The sequence below is a fragment of the Pholis gunnellus genome (assembly GCF_910591455.1).
Source record: "Pholis gunnellus genome assembly, chromosome: 21".
Lineage (NCBI taxonomy): Eukaryota > Metazoa > Chordata > Actinopteri > Perciformes > Pholidae > Pholis > Pholis gunnellus.
In genome coordinates, this window is record NC_136548.1 from 16,171,991 (window position 1) to 16,194,686 (window position 22,696).

The following is a 22,696-nucleotide window of genomic DNA, read 5'->3' on the forward strand; positions in this document are numbered from 1 at the left end:
CTGTGAACATGTGCAATGCATCTTAGAAGTAACTCTCCTAACACCTGATTTCAGTTTCACAACAGTTGCAAAAGAGGACAGTGAAAACTCAGCCACTGAGTAGACCACTTCACATGCTTTATTTCAGCACCCAAAAATAATTAAAAACATCTCAATGTATTATACATGTACAAAATAAGTACAGAATCTCTGTTTTAAACCATGAAAGTGGGTCTGCTTCAAATTCTTTTTTAAGAAACCCTTCGCGAAAGACATCAACAAACAACATTAACAACAGGGTGGGAGATGTGTGCTGTTTCTTTTTTTTGTTTTAGTGAAGAGGAGTTTTTCCACAGGGGGGCAAACAGACAGAGGGATCAACACTGAACAAATGTGCAGGGAAATGATATTGAACCAGTCACTTGCTTTTATCTACAAAGACATGATTGCATGCATTACATCTGCAGTGATCACCTTTTCAGAACACTTAAGAAGAAAACAATTGCCCTGCATAGACAACAAGACAATGAGTCAATTTAGTAGCACCAAAGGTTCTGCAGGCATTAGTGGCAATAATTACAGTATGACAGTGAGAGTTTCACCATCAAACACCAATATCTGGACCTCATTGAAATGGTAATAGCACCTTTGAATGTTTTTGATTTCCCCACAATAGACTTGTGTAAAAAATTCCCTTTTCATTTAAGAAAAAAAAACCTGGGGTGACTTCTTGTAATGAGGAAGCCATCTACATATTGCAATGAAGGTGAGCTTCTTTTGTTTTGGCTCTTTTTGCTGGTCTTTGTCTGAGCAACGTTCAGGTGTTTTCTTTTTCCTCAAGAATTTAGAACAAGAAGACACTTCACACTTTTTACAATTTATTTAACACCAGAAAAATGGTACACATCACTTGTTGTTTTCAATGTCCTTCCGCAGTGGTAGAAAAATGGCAAAAGTGACCTGTGTTTCATTGCATGTGTGGATCTTTTTTTTCTCAATCTCCAGGGGGAAATTTTACACAAGCATATATATTATTTTCTTGTTGCCAGTGGAAACAAAAGATTATTTTTAAAGTGTCCTTGTGGTTGGTTTTGGTTGAAGTAGCAGTCCCAAAAACTTGATTGTAAAAACACAAACATCGTCTTCCGTAGAGTGGTTTTAAGCATGTGGACCAATGGCAGCCGAATGAGTTTTGAATGCATAGAAAAAAGATTTAGAGATGACTGCTAGAAAAAAAACAACAATGTCATGTCCATATTTCTTCCTTTTTACAAGAAGCAAACGGGGCCAACTTCGACGCCAAATTCCTGATCAGGTGCACCAACATCCATAGGAGCAATGTCAATGATGGGCAGGCGGGATGTTTTTGATGTCTTGTAGTCGATGACTGTCTTGCCCCATGTGCCAGTGTGTGACTGCGGAGAGGAACAAAAAGGAGAAAAGGGTCAGAAACCTGCTCAAGAAAGTCGAGACGTCTTTTGCGTCTCTCGTTTCTCTTTAGAAACTTGTAAAAAAATAAACTCACCGTGCAGCCATCCTCGCTGACGCTGTATGTGAAGCGGCTGTTGCCCTCGGCTCTGATCTCGACGTCGTTGGATCCCTGGAGGAGCACGGCCTTCTTCAGGTTGCCGCTGGCGGAGTCCATGTAGGCGATGCTGTTCTTGCAGTGGTATGTCATGTTCTGAGAGGCCTGGTTGGACATCAGGCGCATGAAGGTCATCTGGATGTTGACGTCCTCGACATCAGCTCCATCGGTGCCATACTGGAACTGGTGGAAGAAGATCAAGGGTGCACAGGCTTTAATGTCACTGGACTCAATGGCACGTATTCTATGGTCTTAACAGCTCTAAGGAGGATTTTTTTCTTTTTTGACTTCATACCTGGAATCCACCGGTCATGGACTCGCTGAACCAGACGGGCTTCTTCTCTCTGATGTTCTTGCTGAGGTACCAGTTCTTCATGGGGATGCTGGACTCGCTGGGGTAGACGCAAGTCTCGCCGGTCTCCATGTTGCAGTGGACCTTGATGGCATCCAGAATGGAGCCCTGGTTGGGGTCAACCCAGTACAGGTCTGCAACAGAGGAACATAAAACGGTTAAAATCTCATCCTCATCTTTATCTAAAAGCTGCATGGGGGCTCTGATCTGCACTCACCGCTCTTCAACTCGGGGTGGGCCATCTTCAGGTCACGGCACATGCGGACTGGGCTCTTCTGGGTACCGTCGGGGCTGCGGATCTTCTCAACCCTCTGAGTCAGGGTCTTGAGGGTGGTGTCGACCTCCATGTCGCGATCGCGCATCATGTTGGGATCGTCAGCGCGGTAGTGACCGCCACGGAAGGGATCGGGTGCCTTCTCCTGAATGGGCTGGCTGACGAAGTCGAATCCACTGCCGGGAGGTCCAGGGGGTCCAGCGGGTCCGGGAGAGCCGGGAGGACCCTGTTTGGTGACACCAGAGGTTTACAAACTGCATGCACACAGGAAGTGTCTGAATGTACAAGTAACTGCTTAAAACAAAGCTCGTAGTGCAACTTACAGAAGGTCCCATCTCTCCATTGCGACCACGAGGTCCAGGGGGTCCGATGGGTCCAGGCAGACCGTTCATGCCATCCTTACCAGGGGAACCGTTAGATCCAGAAGGTCCCTATGGAGCAAAAAGCCACATGATCACTTAATGAGTGAACAAATCAATTCATACTCACTTACTTTCTATCATATTCTTATTATTATGTCTGTTTTTATGTTTTTTCTTCCTTTTTTTCCCTTAGATCAAAACTTGGCTTTTGGATTTATATGATGCTTATGCGATGGCATGTTCTTTGTCTTGTTATATTGTATGACAAAAATGTGTTTGTATGTATGGATTAAATTAGTCAATAAATAAAAAGTAAAAAAGTAAGTCCTGATAATAATTAAGTGGTCTCAAAGACCAGATTGGAAGTGAATTAATAACTACTTATAAAACAGATGTACTTACTCTAGGTCCAGCAGGTCCAGAGGCGCCAGCGGGTCCTCTCTCTCCAGAGCCTCCCTAGATGCAGAAGAAGATGTGAATATCAAATACTACGCATTTAAGAGAGAATGTTTACATTGTAAAGTGTGAGAAGTTGAGATGTTTTGCTTCTCTACCACTAGCACAGTTACTTACAGCAGTACCGGGCAGACCCTGCATGCCAGTGAATCCTCTGTGTCCCTTGTGTCCTCTGTCTCCAGCCTCACCAGCCTCTCCTCTGTCTCCCTTTGCACCAGCAGGGCCCTAAATGACAACAACAGGAGGTCAACAAGCCAATCTTAGGTCCATACGATCATGATTCAACACAAGACTGGAGCAATATTTCAAATAGTGTGCTTATTTATGTTGTTGATGCATATTATGTGATGAAGAAACGTACAGCGGGACCACGGACACCAGCAGGGCCAGCGGGACCAACAGCTCCAGCGGAACCCTAAAGAAAAGAGAGGGAGAAAATACATCAGATCAAATGAAAAGTTATCTGCACTTTTGTTCCATATATTTCCAGATAAGCAGGAAGAGGTTCTTACAGACTCTCCACGGTCACCAGTCTTGCCAGAGGGGCCGGCAGTTCCGGGGGCTCCAGGAGCACCAGGGGGTCCAGGGGCTCCAGCATTTCCAGCCTCTCCACGGTTTCCCTATAGGGGGCAAATCTCCATAGTTTATATTGGGAAGTGATGCTGTACTGAAGATAATATGGCCGAGCAAAACGCAGCAGAAGGTTGCGAATGCTGGATCCAGAGGAGGAGGGTTACCTTGGGGCCAGTGGTTCCATCGCGACCAGGAGAACCATCGTGACCGGTAGATCCCTGTGGAAGAGCAGCGAGGATGGTCAATCATCATGACAGCTCTAATACAGGCCCCGTGAACCACTGAATGCATTAAAATGTGTGAGACCCTGCTTTTCCAAGTACTCTACAGGTCTCGTACCTCACGACCAGCCTCTCCGGTAGCACCAGACAGTCCAGGGGGTCCAGCAGGTCCGGGGGGTCCACGTCCTCCATGAAGTCCAGAGGGTCCCTGCTTTCCGGGCTCACCCTGAGGAGAAACGAGAGAGGTCGGTTCTGAGGAGAGCTTCAGAAATAATCTGTAGCAGAGGTTTTCAAAGTGGGAGGCGGGTCTCCCCATGCGGGGCTCCACACATTTTGCAGGAGAAGCTCAGCAAAGGGAAGTGTTACATCGGTTATTAAAAGAAGATCTCATAACTTAAATGTGTGTGATTTTGGTTTAAGAGATAGTTTTGAGATACAGCAGTTTTGGGGAATGTTTTTTTAAGGAACTGCCTGACCATAGACCGCAAATAAGAAGTGGACGTAGTCACCATAAAGTCACTCATTGGTTTGTGGACTACGGTTTTGAAGCCTCGAGTTCAGCATTTCGTCTGTTGCCATCTTTGTTTATTTAAAACCAGAAGTGACACGAGAGGGTGGAGCTAAATAAGACATTTTAAGGTGACCAAAAGTGTTACAAAACACTGTGAAAGGAATAAAGTTTGAAGACGAAAACACGGACAGACCGTGGTAGTGACCTGTCAATCACAAGGTAGCCCCGCCCTAAAGCATACTCTGCTTTATGGTCTGTTTGACTCTAAATGGACCATCATTTACTAAATGAACATCAAGCTGTATTAAAGAAGACTTGAAACTAGCGGTTGAGACCATAAACTCGTGTTTACAATGTTTACTGAGATAATAAATCACTGTGAGAAGTAGAGTCATTTTCTTCTATACAATCAGACTTCTTTTTGTAACCAGAAGAGTCGCCCCCTGATGGCCAGCAGACAGAATGCAAGTTTATTTTTTTGTACTTGATATAGTCTGAAGTTATGTCAATATCATGCTATTTTGGCTCAGTTGTTGAGTGTCAATGGGATCATGGTGGATACTCACAGATGGTCCAGGCAGACCAGGGAAACCACGCTCTCCACGCTGTCCGGGGAGACCGACAATACCACGACTTCCAGAAATACCTTGGGGTCCGGGGATACCAGAGGCACCCTGCACAGAACGACACAGCGCTGAGTCAGCAGGCGCATAATACAAAACAAATCACCGCAGGACATTTTAAGGCTTCGAACTACCTTGACAGAACATTTATTGCAGAATTATAACTCACAGGGGCGCCGTCGGAGCCGGGAGATCCCTTCTCTCCAGAGAGTCCTGAAGGTCCAGCACCACCAACCTCACCAGGGCGACCAGCGATACCAGTCTCACCGCGGTTTCCTCTTGCTCCATCTTTGCCGATGGGTCCAGCGGGTCCAGGGGGTCCGCCAGCTCCCTGGAGACACGCAGAGGATTCAGGTCAGTAAATGGTGATGTACAAACAGACTGTGTTGGTTATTACTGCTGGTTATGTGGACTAGGTGAAACTTACAGAGGGGCCAGGGGGTCCAACTCTGCCGGCAGCTCCGGGGAAACCAGTAGCACCCTACACACGCAAAGAGACAAACAGAGATGGCAGCTTGAAACAGCATCACTGGTTCCACCATCAATCATCGTCATCATTACTGTGGCATCTAATTGTACAAAATCCCACATGTTGATGGGATACTCACAGGGGGTCCAGCACCACCACGAGCACCTTTAGGTCCAGATGGGCCAGCAGGTCCCTGTTGACAAAAAACAATAAGGAAATAATGTTACAACAAACAAAACCATATGAAAATAATTCATAAAATGCATCTATAATGAAATAAAACTCTTGAAGTAAAAGTAAAGAAGTTGTCACACTGTGACTTGTGTTTTCCATGATTTCATTTATAGAATGCATTTATGTGGCATGTGGGCTTACCTGGGGACCAGAACCTCCAACGGGTCCGGAGGGTCCAGGAGCACCAGCGTCTCCCTTGGGTCCAGAGTCACCAGACTCTCCCTTGGCACCAGGCTGACCATCAGCACCCTGAGGTTGGAGGGCAAGGGAAGAAACAGTTCAACACAACTTGCTTTCCTGTGTCCAGCTTTAAAGATGTCGGTTTAAAAGGTAACGTGTGAGATTCTTACAGGAGGTCCAGCGAATCCAGCAGGTCCAGAAGGTCCGGTCTCTCCACGCTCGCCCTGTTAAAGTAATGAAGACATTTCAGTCATGATTACGTCTACATTTACAACACCTGTCATCATATTCTGCATATCTTATACTGAAGATATAAATCCAGTATGTTTGTTTTTCTAGTCCTTGATCAGGTGTACTTACAGAGGAACCACGAGGACCAGTGGGTCCAGAAACTCCAACGGCACCACCCTCACCCTAAACCCAGAGGCGGAGAAGAAGAACAGGTCAGCAGTCATCTTAAACACTTAAATCAGGAGTCTTACCACAGAAACATAAAAATCTAATTTAAATAGAAAATATCGACAGCAAATTATGTTTGACGCATGCCTTGTTTTCCCGTTATCATACTATTTAGGATAATTCTGTGAAGAGGAGGGACATTTCTGAACAATTAGACTCATGAACCTGGATAACTGATATGTGGAGGTTAAAACCTGGTCTCACCTTCTCACCCTGACTACCAGGGGGTCCAGGGACTCCGATAGCACCATTCATACCACGCCCGCCATCTTTGCCGGCGGCGCCATCGCCTCCCTTGGCTCCGCCATCGCCCTGAAGAGAGAATTGAGAGAATGTTAATCCTAACCTGAAAAATCAACTAAATATCTGAAGACAAGGAACTCAAATCAAAGACTTTTCAGGTGATTTTACACAATGGGGTATTTTCTCTCCCTCTGTAATTAAAACAAGTCATTTTCATGCCAATGCGAGGCATACAGGACAGGTGCGATACTTACTCTCTCTCCCTTGGCTCCGGACAGACCGCTAGCTCCTCGCTCACCGGGCATTCCCTGCATACCGGGGGCTCCCTGACCACCTGGGGCACCACCAGCACCAGGCTCTCCCTAAACACACACACACAGAAATATACACGTTATCATCTACTGATCATATTCAATCAGCTGCAGGTGAACCCTCCACTGAAATGTGAAACACACAGTGGACAACAATGTTAGGTGATTGTGCACACGGTTTCATGTCGTTGTGTTTTTCAGTGAAGCCGAAAAAAACTAAAGGATACCCAGACCGTATTAAAAATGTATAATCAATAGTTTTAGTGTTGAGAAAACACGCTTCTTGTTTGCCTCAATGTCTGCATGTTGCACGGAGAAACAGAGGGCTGAAAACCATGCGTTCAATCCTTTTGTTCTTTCTCTTCGCTACATCAGTGGTGGACAATAAAGGATGGAGAGCAGTGTTTGTCTTTTTCTGTTTTTTAAAGATGAGTTTTGTGATGTTTATTTACCTTCCAGGCTGTGTTGAAGCCCAGAGAGAACTGATCACTCAAAGGTAAAGCTGCTATTCATGGTTGCAAATGATGGAAAGCAACATGTTAATGATGTCTGGGATGAAAAACTGAAAACCTGCCCTTTAAATGTAGATATATGAGGACAGGAGAGTGCACATGTGTGTGATTAGCAATATCAAAGAAAAGAAAAGTCATGTCAGTTGTTTGATTTGACCATGCCACACACACTCATCTCAGTTCTATATGAAAGTGTTTAATATCCTACACCGGACCACATGTTATTACATCATTGATCAGGTGATGCTTTCCAGTACATATTGTAAAATATTACACAATAATTAAAGTACTGGCAAAGTACTCAAATATATTTACTCATTAAATATTAAAATAAGGAGGTGGTACAGCAGATATTAATATTTGACAAAAGGTTTAGATTTTGCCGACCTTTGCTCCCTGGATGTGTTATGTCGGTGTCATAATGCTGGATAACTGTCTCATGCAGTGATAACTTCATCTATTGTGTATTATTTCTGACATATTAGGTGTTTTTCAAGAAAAGTGGGTCTTTTTTTAAATGACTTGCCTGTCATATATTGGTATTTTTACACTTGTTACACTACTGACATTACATTTGATTATTTTTCATTTCAAGAACTGTTTGAGAACTTCTTCAACTGTAAGAGTTTTGTTTTACTTTTTCTTTGAACCTACCTTGGCTCCATCGTTACCAGCAGGTCCGGGAGCACCACGGCCTCCAGTTGGGCCAGCAATGCCGTTGGCTCCGCGCTCACCAGGGAAACCTCTCTCTCCCTAAACGCAGAGAAGGAACACATGGGTCATGACCAACATGGCTAAAGACCAGAGGAACAGTGTTTTACCGTGGATGAGGACAATGCTGTGTTTCCAAAATGTAGGATGAACTCACTCTTCCTCCAGATGGGCCAGAGGGTCCAGGCTCACCAGGATTGCCCTGAACAGAAGAGGGAGAGGGGAGAAGGAGACATTTCATTAAGGAATCTCCCACGAGAATCTTCCACTAAATGAAATACACAGTGCATGGCAGTGTGACTCTCACCTGATCACCAGGCTTGCCAGTCTCACCAGTAGAACCTTGGGGTCCGGGAAGACCCTGCAGAAAGAGGAGAGGTAGATTTTTAGGGTTAGCAAGAAGCACGGCTCAGAGCTACGTCAACGAAACAAAAGACAGCACTCTCAAAACCTACCTGGAATCCGTTGGGTCCACCGGATCCCTGCTCTCCCTTCTCTCCAGCAGGTCCCTGAACAAGAAAGAAGCGAAACCCAACGATGAGAAACCGTGTGACGCTTTCATGTTTTAGCTGAAGTTCAGTTAAACGAGATACATACAGCAACACCGGAAGGTCCGGGAGCACCAACGTCACCATCTTTGCCAGGAGCGCCCTGTGGACAAAAACATTACCAAAACCAATTATCAACTGTTTTTTGTGCTATTTTTGGTATTTTCATTTTGATAGAAAACATTGTTTACACTGTAGGAGTTTCATTTGTGTAGTTAGTACTTACAACAGGGCCACCAGCACCGGAGGGACCTTTCTCACCGCCCTTACCAGACTCACCCTGTTAAAAAGAACAAAGTTCACACTTACATCTGCCGTATAAGGGATTTTACATTACTTAACTCTTTCTTATCTCATATTCTCAAACTGCATAGTATCTATATGATTGTTGTGTAATCAATTAACAAACTAGCAAGGAAGGATCCTCTCAAATGCACCTTCTGGGAAAGATTGTTTCCAAACTAAATGAGTGTGGCCCTTAACTCACGTTAACTCCCTTGGGTCCGGGGAATCCCATAACACCAGGCTGTCCTCTGGCTCCACTTGAGCCAGGAGGTCCGGAGCGTCCATCTTGTCCAGTGGCACCCTAAAGATCACCAGAAAGACAGGAGAATACTGAAAAAAGAGACTCTCATATCATGAGTAAATGTGTTGTTTACAAGCTGCATTTCTTTTGCGTTGCATGGAGTACATGTTCAGCTATTTGAAACTATTTGTGAGTCGGTACTTACAGCAGGTCCCCCCTTTCCATCAGCGCCGGAGCTTCCGGGGCTACCAGTCATTCCCTGTCGAGAGAAAGGCAATTCAGTGAGTATGACGACGAACTACATTCATATATTGACTGTATTCCACATTGCTATAAGATTAAAGAGAGTTTAACAGAAAGAAATATGTGACAGATCTCACCTTGGATCCAGGTGCGCCAGGAGCACCGGAGCTTCCAGACTCACCGGTGGCTCCCTGAGCTCCCGCTGGACCATTAGCACCACGCTCACCAGGGGCTCCCTGTCATACAAAGTGGGGACGAGAGTCAGGGGAAGTCCGCACAAGTGGTTCAAGTTCATGACCCAAATTGCTTTCAGTTAACTGGAAGGATTACGTTAAGCCAGAACCAAGTTTGACAAACATACTCCTGACCCGGTTGTGGACTCATTGGTAAGATGCTCACCTTGCCACCAGCTCCTCCATCAGTACCAGGGAAACCACGAGCACCAGGGCCACCCTGAAGGAGCAGAGACGTCAACCAGGTTAGTAACTGTGGTGTAAATGCTCAGACTTCACGTCGTGAATCCCCCTGGGAATTTAGCGTACTGTAAATGTGCACAAGGCTTTTCAAAGAACACTGATTAACATGATTAGCATTAATCTAAGATAGTGGGAGATGGATGTGTAACATCACACACAACAGAGGTTCATGTGAAAGAAGAAATAACATACGCGCTCTCCAGCGGGTCCACGGCCTCCAACACCACCGGGCTCTCCACGTCCTCCTCTCTTGCCCTCCTCACCAGAGGGGCCAGGAAGTCCCTGAATTCCAGCGGGGCCCTGGAAAAAAAGGAAAGCAAGGTCATAAATAAACACTCATTCCAACAACAACAAAAATAACACACAGAATGATTTAAAAATTAATGAATTGTGAAACTTACATTTTCTCCCTTGCCACCAGGCTCTCCCTTGGAACCAGGAAGGCCATGATCACCCTGTTGGCAGAACACACACACACATACATTTAATGTTGGCTGTCAGGTCTCTGTAACAGTTAAGAAGAATGTGTGTTGATACCGATATATTAGAGTATTGCGTAATTATGTGTTGCGATTATGTATCGATTCTAAATAACACACACAAATGCAGATTCCTCCGATTTTATACATCTGGGGCTGTGTTCTTTATGCTATGACAGTGTTCCTAAAATTAGATTTTAAAAATCATAACATATCATAATCATAACTGTCCGCATCAGTGTTATGAGAGACCCTGAAATAATATCTTACAGTGGTTTTGAGAGGAAAAGTATTGAATTCACAAAACGCATTGTGCAGCTGTTTATGACACCTCTCTAAATCAGGAGAGCCTTTCCTTCCAGGCAGAGTTTGAGATTTTAGCTACGGATCAAACAACGGAAATGCTGCTGAAATCCAGATATACTTGTTACAAGCATGGGGACAAGGCCAGCAGGTTACTGGCTGCGGCAGACGTCAACATCTCCCCAAATTCCCCAATTTCAAACACAACTAACAAAAATAAATACAAAAATAGATAAATCACAATGACAATATATCGCAATATATTGAACCGTGACCATTGTGTCATGATGTGTATCGGGTCGCCAGATTCTCGCCAATGCTCAGCCCTACTCACATTGTTACCCTTGGGACCAGGAGCACCAACAGCTCCCTGAGCTCCAGCAGGACCGCGAGAGCCGGGGAAACCAGGAGCACCAGCAATACCACTGTTGCCCTACGGGGTGAGAGAGTCGGGGTGTCAGGAACACTTCATGTGCAGGATTCCAGCTGCGTCAACGTGATCAGTGAGTATGATACTTACAGGAGAACCCTTGGCACCAGTGGAGCCATCAGATCCGCCGGAACCCTGTTGAGAGACGAAGTGTTTAGCATTGAATTGCATTTAGCATTTTTGTATTGATCCTTGCCATGTGAATAAGATTTGACATTGTTAAGTCCAGTTTCTACTCACAGCAGCTCCAGCGGCTCCAGAGGGTCCTGGGTTACCAGCCTCACCACGGGCTCCCTGGGGTCCCTCGTTACCACGGCCTCCTGCGACACCGGTCTCTCCCTGTGAAGGGAAGGCAACGTCTCAACTTGAATATTGTAAGTATCTAAATCAATCAATTATAAATCAGAAGCAAATAATCCGTCTTGGCACGTCAACACCAAACTAGATTAAATGACATTGTAAAGACACGTTAATGGTCTGTAAAACGGTGGTATGGTGTCCTAGTCTATTGATACTAGTGGGAAATCATTCAGCTTGCACTTTGGTTTCGAAACACTAATAAAGAGAGTAAATAGCCACCACACTAATCTTAAAATGGCTCATTGCATATTATGCATAGCCCCGTTTCTGAAAATAAGCATGCGTGGGGAGAGAGTTGCAGGATGTAACAGAGAGGAGGGATGCAGCAGCAGGAAGCTGCTATTAGAGGTCTGCTGATGCCATCTGGTGGCTACAGTGTTCACCTGGGAGATGCAGTATTAGGCCAAATATTTACTTTTGGGTTTTACACCATGCTGACTTTATGGCTGACGGTGTAAAGTGGAGAGAATTGATCTGTTACATGTGGATTTAGCATTTGGATAAGTTTCACCATCGACTACCAACAACTCGCACAGAACAAGTAGAGGGACGGGGGCTTAATATTCATAGACTGTTAATGTCCCCAGTTTTCCTACTAATGAACACCGGGGAGATACTGAGACAGCGAGTCAGGTGTATAACAAAGGAGGCGAGGCGCTGAGAGCGGTGTGGCACCTCCTCTAAGGGTGACGGACCTAGCAAGCCTGCTGGACAGAGTATGTTTGTGGTCAAATAATAATAACTTTAATTTATAGGTAACTTTAAAGGCGCTTTATTCATATAGCACCTTTAAAAAAAAGAGTTTAAAAAGTGCTTTGACAGACAAAGCAAAAGCAAAAGCAAGGCAATAAAACAACAGAATGCTCAACAAAAGCAAGATAAACTACGATAAAAATGTAAACACTGATAAAAACAATAGATGAGAAAATAAAACCAATCGATACAATAAGAGCAAACTAATGTGTTGGATGTTAAAAATGTATTGGGAGACTTACTTTAGCACCAGCACCACCGGGGAATCCAGGGGGACCGGAAGGTCCAGTAGGTCCCTGAAAAATAATAAGACATCTGTAAATTTGATGGAATGCTAATTACGGAGCATCAAAACCTTTCAGTGGAGCTTTAGGCAAAGATGTCACCACACAATTTTACATTTCCAAAAAGAATACTTACAGGGGGTCCAGCAGCGCCAGAGTTGCCATCATTACCACGAGCACCCTGCAGAGGAGGAGGAGATTAGTTCAAGTGATTTGCAGGAATCATATTTGTATCAAAGTATGGACTAAAATCACATGATTTTTTTATTGCATGAGAGGAATAGCGGCGCTTACAGAAGAACCAGAAGGTCCAGGGCGGCCTCTCTCACCGGGAAGACCACGAGCACCCTAAAAGAGACCCCAAAAAACAGGACAATGTTAGCTTGACATTATTATTACTCAGTGTGACCTTCGAGGGATGTACGTGTCAATACACTGATTTGAGATGAGACAAAAACGTACCATGGCGCCAGCGACACCGTTCTCACCAGATGCACCAGACTCTCCCTGTAGACAAATACGGGAGGGATTTGGTTTAGAGTGAAATTTTAGAGTCAATTTATGTTGAAATTCCTGCTTTGTTTCGACAACAGCGCATCCTGCTGTCCTACCTTGGGTCCAGCGGGTCCAGCGTCTCCCTTAGCTCCATCCAGACCACTGAATCCCTGTGCACAAAATCAATCAGGGTCGGTCACCTCTCATTACAACATCACAGTTAAAAATGGTGTTTTTTGTTGTTGTTGTTGTTGTAATCAATGCTTATCCAAACTCACTCTGTGTCCCTTGATGCCGGGGAGACCGGGTGTTCCTGGGAATCCACGAGCTCCCTGCAGGAGGAAATCAAGAGACGAGTTAATAACTACGTTTCAGAAGCAACAGGCAAATGTCTCCCGCATGATAACGTCCTGTAATAAACATAAGGGTCTTACTGCAACTAGAGAGTTTGAACATCATTTGAAATTACTCTAAAAGTGTGCTGATTGTTTGAAAAACTAAGAGTAACCATCAGATTGTTTTGCTGATCAACAGGTTTCACATAAATGCCAATTTAGGATTCATTTCCGGCCGGCCATCTCCTGACCGTTGCCCTCAACGGGCATCACTCACCTGAGGGCCAGCGGCTCCACGCTCACCGGGGCGACCAGCTTTGCCGGGCTCACCCTGTTGAAGACACACAGAGAGGAGGTTAGAGGACTACGTATGTATCCTTCAGGCAAGTCACGAATAACGAAGTAAGATTTGTGACATATTCAGAACAACATGCACAGTATCGTGCAGGAAGGACCAATTAAATGTCTTTCCTTTGGTTATACATGAATAGAAATGACAACAAGCAGAGATGAAAACAATCAATAAATCACTTACATCATCTCCGTTCTTTCCAAGGGGACCAGCGGGACCACGAGGACCCATAGGACCCTAAAAAACAACAAAGAAAAACGGATTTGCACCAAATTAATGTTGGCTATTTGAAGTAAATGTGTGAATATTCACTGTCATTAAGGGTGAAGAAGAGAGGGTATTTATAACTGTCAAAACGTGGTGTGTGTCAGTGATTACAACAGGAAGTAGGGCACAGGAAGTAACATGTTATCAATAACAAATACATAAAAAGTATTGTTTTTAAAATGGAATAACACAGATTTCAGGGTTTCCTTTCAAATAAAGAGAAACTTTTATTTAGCAGAAATAAAAAATGTGTATACTTACAGAGGCTCCGGGCTCACCGGGCTCTCCTGGGGGGCCGTTGAAACCCTGAGGACCCTGATGGACAACAACAGATATTCATGTTTAATGTTTATGCATTCATCGTAGATGCAGTGTCAAAGAAAAACTGGGTGTTGGTACAAGTCTTTTGTTGAAATGTTGAGGAAAGTTTATTGTGAAAATGAGAATGAGGGAATACTTACAGAGGAGCCAGGTTGTCCAGGAGCACCACGAGAACCCATGGGACCCTATTGATGAAGATGAGACAAAGATCCATTAGATTCTCTTTATTATTTAGTCTAAACAGGAACTTTAGCACTAGAGGTAGACTGAGAACAAGCAAAAGGCTTCGTACCATTGGGCCAGGTTGAGGTTGGCCGCCGCCGGATTTGGAGTGGTCAGTGTAGCTCATCTGAGGAGAGAAGTTCTGTAACGGGAGAAGATAACGAGTGAGATTAGTCACTGAGCTTTGGGAAACAACACTTCAGAGTTAATGTAGATACTTGAAAAGTCACTGAATCACATGCTGCAGTATAAAGGTTTCTATCTCGGCAGAGGAGCAATATATTTGATTCTGTTGCACAGATATTGAGGTTAAAATGTTGTAACGGCTTTATGTGCCGCTGACGGAATAAACTGGTGAGATCGACACGAGATATTCTGCGTTTTCCCCAGAACCTGTACTCCCAGTGCTGAAATAAAGATTCCTAGCTGCTTCTGCCTATCACAAAGCCTCCCCTGCTGATCTTTCTTGTGCAAAATGAAGACTCTGAATGAGAGAGCCTACCATGTTTTGTATTTTTTTAAAGGGGTATCTCATTTGTAAACAGAGTCGAGTCATCTGGAAAACGCAATTCGAGACCTCCGGGATGTCGGGACATGGAGATACTTACTCCGCCAAGGCCGGGAGGGCCAGGGGGGCCGGGAGGGCCTTCAACCCCAGGCTGTCCATCCATTCCATCGTTGCCAGGAGGACCAGATGGACCCTGTCGAAAGGTAAGGCAGACACAGTCGGTTAGCAATCTTCTATATGCAGACCTGATTATAGCTCATAACCCAACCAAAGTAGACTAGTCTTCTCTATGAAATGATTATTTATATTAACAAATGACACTGTTACACTGCACATATCTGTCATTTCCACTTGCTGTACTTGTGTAGCAATGCTGCTTTTGAATCCCACACGTTTGCAAAAACGGTTGAAAATGTGTTCGATTACAAGTTGTGTTTCCTACAAATATCATGTTAATGTTGGTTAATACTAATCCATCAATTTATAAATCAATTTCCGTTATTTGAACTTTCAACTTTTGATGACCTGTTGACCTTGTGACCTAATTATTGAAGGTCATTAAGAACAATTACGTCACAGCAGCCTGAACAGCATTTAGATTAGCTTGTGTAGACTCAATCAGCTCAGCAAAGATATAACACCACTGTGTTCATTTTCACATTTTAAATCATGATTATTGAAATGTAGAGCAAAGAATAAGTCAATAAGAATTGAATAAGTCAATTTAAAACAATAACCAGCACAAAACATTGTCAGTCTAACTTTTCTCTGACAGAAAATGATCATACTCAAGAAAATCAAGAAAGGCAAAGTTACATAAATATTTTTCTTGTCCACAGAAAAATAAATATATATATATAAAATATATAAAAACACAGGTGCCATTTGCACTAAAGGACAGCAGTGAAAGTGAACCTACCTTGTCTCCCTTGGGGCCAGTTTCTCCAGTTTCTCCAGTTCCTCCAACTGATGGCTATGGACAGACAGAAAAATGGTGATAAGCTACACTGCAATGTTTCATCCAGACTTTAAAATGTGCACCATCTAGAATACAAGCAGGTGTAATGACTAACTTAACCAGGCCATGCCAGCATCTCCAAAGAGAGACACGTACTATAACCACACATATATATAAAAAAAATGTTAAAAAGCAATTTTAAAGAGCTAAGTACCTCGAACTCGTCTGGAACCTGGGCTCCTACAGAAGCAACGGAGAAAAAGAAAATGTCAACACCTCTTGAACATTTATGCTTTGGACATTTACAAAATAATGTAAAAGTTTAAGTGGCAGGTCCAGGCAGGGAGTCGGGGCTGATTACAGCGTGATTACATCATGCTATAGAATTATTGACAATGTATTGGATTCTTAATGTTTCTGTAGTGGAAAAGGAATAAAATAAATGATGTAAATGTTGTTTTGGTGACGTTTGTTGCAACCTTGAGTGTCGCCGCAGGTGAGGTCAGCATGTGGGGGAATGTAATATGCACTGCCAGACTTCCCCAAAGAGCAGGTTAAATCCACCGTTAAAAGAATGCATATTGAAAATGACAAACAAAAGGTAAATCCAAAGCGATTCTTTTCTGAAAATCCTCAGGAGAGCAGGCAGGCTTAGGGCCTTGAGTCCATTGGTGGCCAGAGAGACATGGGTGGTCAGAGGTGAGGTGGGAGGCACTAGGTGGCGCCACAAAGCTAGTTAAACCACAGAATTGGTGAGGGAGGATGAAGGTGAAGTACCATTGGAGTCGGGGCAGATTGGGCAGCACTCTCCGTCTGGGATGATGGGATCGGCACATTCGGATGTGTCCTCACAGATCACCTCGTCGCACAGCACGTTTCCACTGTCGCAGACGCAGATCTGGCAGGGCTCTGGTTTCCATACATCCTTGTCGTCGTACAACTGTCCGTCTAATGTGCATCTGCCGAATATGCCTGAGAGGATAAAAAAAACACAGTGAGTTTTGGTATCAACTAAGAAGAAATATTTAAAAAAAACAGAGCAAACATCCTGACATTATCTCTTGCAAATTAGGTTTGGCATCAGTAAACTGAATTATGTACAATGTGTGGTAAGATTTAGTTGAGCCTTGGCTCCACCTGCACAGGTGTGCATCATATGGGAACCAGAAGTGGCCAATAGGCTTAGATCAGACACCAGACTCTGTCTACAAAGCAACATGATATTCAGTAAAAATAGTTATTTATAAATTCCCCCATGTAGACCTGTTTGTTCTTTCAATTATGAGACTGTAAAGTAATCAGCTCTGGCCTCTGGCTTCTGGCACATTGACTTTTTGGGTGTGTTTTTCCTTATAGGGACTTTGCAAAAGTTCGTTTTTTATATCCGTTCCTTCAACGTGTCATTTTAGCTATATTATGGCTTCATCAAGATGAGGAATAAGTCATAGAAACACCCTGGTGTTTAGTCACTGATTATCCGCAGGAATATATTGTTTTTAATTAAGTATAACACCAGTGTCCATAAACAGGAGGTAACCATTATTTGGGCCTGGTAAATGTTAGAATACAGGCTGTATCATGCAACAGAACAGATGTAGCAAAAGTCACATTACAACATTTCTGATCAGACGTAATTTAAGACTTTCTCCTCAAAAACTCTGAGTGGAAAGTTGCACTGGGCCTAATCACATTTCAAGCTGGTGGATGTGTGGTTGGGCCTCTGGAGGATGGATGCACAGTTCCAGTGTTTGCCACTGAGCGGCGCTGTTAACCGCCAAAACGACATCTTCCGCACCCTTTTCTGCCTGGTGATTAATTGATGTCTAGACTTTTTTTTTGTGTCGACGTCAGACTTAGGCGATTTTTCCATTGTCTCATTTTTAAACTAACCAAACCAAGTTTTACACAAACTGGATAATTACGTTGTTTAATTCAGTGTGACATTCGTATGAAGCTTTTTTGCACAAGTTTAACCTTAAAATAGCTGTAATATTCCCACTTAATCCGGTTTGGTCCCCCCACAAACTGTGCTCACTTTTTGATGCGTTGATGTTAAAACTACTGAGATGAAATCCATGTGCTCCAGAGTCTACAGACATTGGCACATCTTTGTGACCTGGGATTCGATTTTGCTAAAACTGGCGAAAACTACTCTACAAACTAAATGCAATTAAGACTTCCTTAAATTGATTTTTGCCATTTTCTAATTTGATATATGCTTGTGCTTTGCCTCAACTCTCTTTGAACTCAATGTCCTGTCACTGCGCATCGGAGAAAGTGCAGCTGCTCCCCTCAAGGTTTGTGCTCCAGCGCGCAGGACGCACAGCGAGCGTGTATCTGCACGTCAGTGAGGGCAGCAAACAATAGAGAACAGGTTATATAAACCCCTATTCGATTCCAGTTCTCCCCCCACCCCCCAAAAAGAAAATCACCAAAACATCTCACTGTGCAACAACTTTCACAACCTAAAGCGCACAGGAGTCACGTATCCTGCAGAGGACGTTACGTTCCAGCAAACTGCTCAGCATCCTTTGCGGGCTCTCCAACATCCAGAGAGTGCCACAGTCCCAAAACAACTCAAAGCAATGTTTGAAAGGGATACTTACTATCATCCTCGCCTTGACCTCTCGCCAAAAGCACTGCTGCGCTGAGCAACAGCGCTAACCGAATATCCACAAAGCTGAACATGTCTAAATATTAGACATGTAGATTCTTTGAGACAAAGGGGGAATCCTTTTTTTCTCCTCAGACACCACTCATAGAAGGTAGGGTCCGGTGTGTGTAACTCCAAATCCAGACCCTTACAGAAACTCCCGACTGCCTAAACAAATGAGTTAGCTTGGCTTTTATATGCCAAAACGTTTTGGGGGAGGTCTCGTGCGCACCAGATAACTTGTACATGTTCAAGTCACAGAGTCCCTCCTTCATCAGAGAGAGGGGCCGTCTTCAAACATGTCAAACAAGTTCACGTTTCAGCTCAAACGTGGAAGATGAGGACGGGCGGCATTTACGCGCCGCCTCGCCACCGTTCAGACGTGTTTTATCATCTTCTGCTTCTCCGTGGACTTTCTTAATTGAGGCTTTTTTTCAGGGTGTTTTGTCTTTTCGTCCTCTAACCTGAGACATTGTGTCGCTGAGCTGATTTTCAATCGTCTGGACGCTGGATGGTTTTATTTGTAGAACAGACCATCTGCAGTTTAGCCTTAATCATTAGGCCAAAATGTATCAAGGATATGCTGAGCAACTGAGGACTGGGTTGATTTCAGTTGGACAGGAAGTTATTTAATTTAAATGCCTTAATTTAGTGATAACTTGGGCTCACTGGTTTCTTAAAAGAGGAAGGAATGGGTTCAGAATGACGTCTTTCGTGCGCAATTTACGCACGGAGAGCAAACCAGATGGACTATGAAATATTAGCCAAGATAATTTGAAGATGTAAACGAGTCCCCATATACAAGTAATTAGGAGCTTCTGTCCTTCAGAGACATGTTCGAGAGGGAATCATACTCCTGTTATTATGGGTATTACAACTCTGAAAGAGGTTGTTTCTTTTTTCTTTTTCTTTTATTCTGGGCCTATCCACCTTCTGAGTATCAAGCACCTGCAAGCAACTGCAGTTAAACGTATACATGATTAAATATAACTTCACACACAAACATTGTAGCCCTATCCAGTTATATGCTATCCAGTTATATGTTGTATGCCTTTACGGTAAAATAATTGCTGACCTATATGAAATGTTAACATTTTCCCCTCGTTATTAGGCATTTGAACCCTTTCTCTACCAGTTACACCTGCAAATAAATAAAATGTAGGCTGCCAACAAAGGTGCTTTTATTTGTGTTTTCTTGTAATCCGGAATCCAAAATGAACAAACTGTGTTAAAAATCAACCCATTCCAAAAGAGGCATGGCCATCCTCTGATGTTAGAGACAGGGAGGGAGGGAGGCAGAGAGAAGAAAATTTGGCAGATCCACAAAGCAGTCTGGTTACACTGTGGACACGTTGCAGCTTCTACAACAGCAGTGTGGCCCGAGTTGACCTTTCATTTACTTTCTGATGTTGTCTTCTTTTTCTGACATTCAACTCAAAGAACCTGCCCCCTTTTCAGCTGCGGACATTCAATTCAAGCACAAATGCATGTTAGACTGGGGATCCATCAGTGTAATAACCAAATCATTGAATAGGCTTTTATTGTGTATGTGATCAGTTCAATGGGATGTTTTAATTCTGAAATAGACCGTGTATCCATTTTCAGAAAAGAAAATGATAAATGATTAATAGCTAAGACTTCTGCCTGTGATCATTAACTTACATTATCTTGAAATTAAAGTGTTAGCCCCATGATTATCCTGCGATTTGCCAAAAAAAGCACAGCTTAGCTACTTAATGCACGCTGAATCAACAAGAAGACAATAACTGAAAATGTATGAAATGTTCAAAACTATCAATGACAAAACTGAAACCATTTGGAGGAAAACAACAATGGAAAACAACAAAAGCAATAGATATAAGATTCTAGTAGCTAGCTACATTCTAGCTAACGTTGCTACACAACTGTCTCGCTAGTATGAAATCAACATAATGAGTAGAATTAAGTTGTCCCAAATTATCATGAATGAATGATTGAAAAACAGCACAAAATATTTAAAAACATACAGATAAAGCTCATTCTGATGTTTGTTATCGCATTTCTTGTAACCCATGAATTATTTTTCAGACATTTGCACATCCACACGTTCGGCGCACACGTTAGATTGATATGCCTTCAGCTGCAGGGGAAATTATTGTTTATCATTTTTTAGCATCTGTTCCCTTTACTTATGAAAGCAGGGAGTCTGCTCAACCACCTGCCACACAGACAGACAGCTGTCAAGCTCCATTTCAGTGATTCTTTACATTTTTTCGTCCCTTTTTTCTGCAAGGTTTTCCGTTCTATGTATCCATTGCAGCCTGCAGGAGGCTTACGTCACCTTTCTTGAGGATGGTGATGATGCTATGCATTTTCTGATGAATTTAAATAAAACACTGCAGGAGCAACAAAAACACACTTTATGTATGATTAAAATGTGATGTAGAAATATCAGGAGACTTCTATCCAGGTGTAACTCTTCTTCAGTACCCTCTATCCTTCCTTTCAAATAATTTTTGTGTTGAGTATTTTATTTTAAAAAAGCACAATTGTTAGTTGAGAGTTTTAACACACTGTTTGCAGCGCGTGCATAATGCAAAAATAAAGTTATTTCAACTGCCACAAGTGCACCTTCGAAATAAGACACCCTCATTTAAATGACTTTTTTTGGACAAGAAAAAAAAAAGGTTACGTGGGGGGATTGTTAAAGTTACACAGTTATCACAGGTTTCTGGGTGTTTTGAATGAAATGAAAACAGGGAAGTCCTGTTTCGAGTCACGTTGTTTCTCAGAGGAAACCCATTTGATAAGACGTGTGCCTGTGTGCTGTATCTGTTATTTTAGCTTTAAAACAACATCTGCACAATAAGGAATTTGGTTTTATGCTCTTTTCTGAGTTCTGAAAGTGCAAAATGCAGTTGAAATAAATCTGTTTGATCACGAGATGAACCATTCTTTTACGCAGTATTTTCACAGTGACTTTCCGTGAGTGAAAAGAAGCCGAAGCTCACAGGACGGTGTTTAAATAGAACTGGTAATTTTCTGGTGTTTGGAGTTGCTGCGATCTATAATATATTTCTTTGTGGCGAGTCTCTCAGAGTTCAGACTGGTGGTTTGGGTGGAAACGCTCAGAATGCGTTTATGGCATTTCGGCTGCATTGAAATGTCCTCACTGAGCTACATGTTTTTGAACTGGAAGACAAGATATTTAGCATATTTTAGCAAAGAAATTGCGGTCAAGTTCTTCAGCCAACAGAAACAATCCACAACTTTCAGCATCGGGATTGTAGGTAATCGCTTGAGATCCACTATTGTCAGAGAGTCTTTGAGAAGAAGGAGTGCAAAGATTATTGAAATGGAGCCACCAAGCTTTGCAGACTCGGGGGAGGACATTCTTAGTTTGTCATTGGCAGCTTGTGGAAGGACATGAGCCTGAGATGTAAGAGGTTATGGGGAAAGTGTCTACATAGATTTAATGACTTTAATCCTATTAATGAGAATAAAGCAACTCTTATTTGAAACATGTCCTGCACTGAAGCAGTTTAAGGACTCAAATTGGATCACTTTACTTGTGGCAATCATCTTGGAGTGGGCATCTTTGCACAAGTAGGTTCACGCGCAGCATTAATACGAGGCAGAGCTAGCACAGTAACTAAAAAGGTCTAAACTGTGCATTCCCCAGCAAGCCTCTGAGCTGTAGCCAGCAACACGTAGCATCTGCTTGGCCTTGTCCACGTGTTTCTACTTGTAAATCTCTGCTGCTCCAAACTCTAACAAAGTCAAACCCTCTCTGTCTCCCTCTCTCACTTCTTTCTATCACTTACTGCCTGGAGGCTCATTTTCCTCCACCTTATTTGAGGTGCCCAGGGGCATTTATTTGTTTTTTGCTTTTTTTTAAAACTGTAATGTCTTCTTTAAGTCACTGTCTCACCAGCACTCTGTGATAAGGCCACTATTACTTGCTGTTAAACCTTTGTTCCAGGCCATTATGATGTTTTTTTTTTAATGATTTTCAATTACTGGTTTGTCATGCTTTGTGAGCCCACCTGCTTCAGACAGATTACAGGGTATGATGAGGAAAATTGTACAGTATCGCAAATAGAATCAGTCACTGTACGGTACATCCTTAAATTCTAAATGGCTGTTATC

At 43.1% G+C, this 22,696-nt stretch overlaps 1 protein-coding gene across 1 annotated transcript; it reads right to left on the minus strand.

The window, feature by feature from the left end:
• Positions 1 to 93: 93 nt before the first annotated feature.
• col1a1b (collagen, type I, alpha 1b) lies at positions 94 to 18,726 on the minus strand. The gene is made up of 51 exons (XM_079182117.1): positions 18,522 to 18,726; positions 16,693 to 16,887; positions 16,130 to 16,155; positions 15,877 to 15,930; positions 15,058 to 15,150; positions 14,520 to 14,591; positions 14,368 to 14,412; positions 14,168 to 14,221; positions 13,823 to 13,876; positions 13,565 to 13,618; positions 13,231 to 13,284; positions 13,069 to 13,122; positions 12,920 to 12,964; positions 12,752 to 12,805; positions 12,594 to 12,638; positions 12,416 to 12,469; positions 11,301 to 11,399; positions 11,151 to 11,195; positions 10,965 to 11,063; positions 10,250 to 10,303; positions 10,041 to 10,148; positions 9,772 to 9,825; positions 9,510 to 9,608; positions 9,335 to 9,388; positions 9,091 to 9,189; positions 8,830 to 8,883; positions 8,653 to 8,706; positions 8,511 to 8,564; positions 8,363 to 8,416; positions 8,213 to 8,257; positions 7,999 to 8,097; positions 6,776 to 6,883; positions 6,483 to 6,590; positions 6,180 to 6,233; positions 5,990 to 6,043; positions 5,781 to 5,888; positions 5,545 to 5,598; positions 5,364 to 5,417; positions 5,106 to 5,267; positions 4,880 to 4,987; positions 3,921 to 4,028; positions 3,746 to 3,799; positions 3,521 to 3,628; positions 3,370 to 3,423; positions 3,126 to 3,233; positions 2,955 to 3,008; positions 2,514 to 2,621; positions 2,134 to 2,416; positions 1,860 to 2,050; positions 1,505 to 1,747; positions 94 to 1,394 (listed from the first exon to the last, which is right to left on the minus strand). The coding sequence occupies exons 1-51, from the start codon at positions 18,601 to 18,603 to the stop codon at positions 1,248 to 1,250; spliced, it is 4,374 nt and encodes a 1,457-aa protein (XP_079038243.1). The 5' UTR covers positions 18,604 to 18,726; the 3' UTR covers positions 94 to 1,247.
• Between the last annotated feature and the right edge of the window lie 3,970 nt (positions 18,727 to 22,696).

What these genes read in the sequence shown, in the direction of transcription:
- col1a1b (XM_079182117.1), bottom strand. Translation starts at nt 18,603, where the DNA reads ATGTTCAGCTTTGTGGATATTCGGTTAGCGCTGTTGCTCAGCGCAGCA. An exon ending in CTGGTAACGATGGAGCCAAG is followed by an intron (nt 6,884 to 7,998) that starts GTAGGTTCAAAG and finishes GTGTGTGTTTAG; the next exon opens with GGAGAGCCTGGTGCTGGTGG. An exon ending in CTGGTGTCCGTGGTCCCGCT is followed by an intron (nt 3,234 to 3,369) that starts GTACGTTTCTTC and finishes GTTGTCATTTAG; the next exon opens with GGCCCTGCTGGTGCAAAGGG.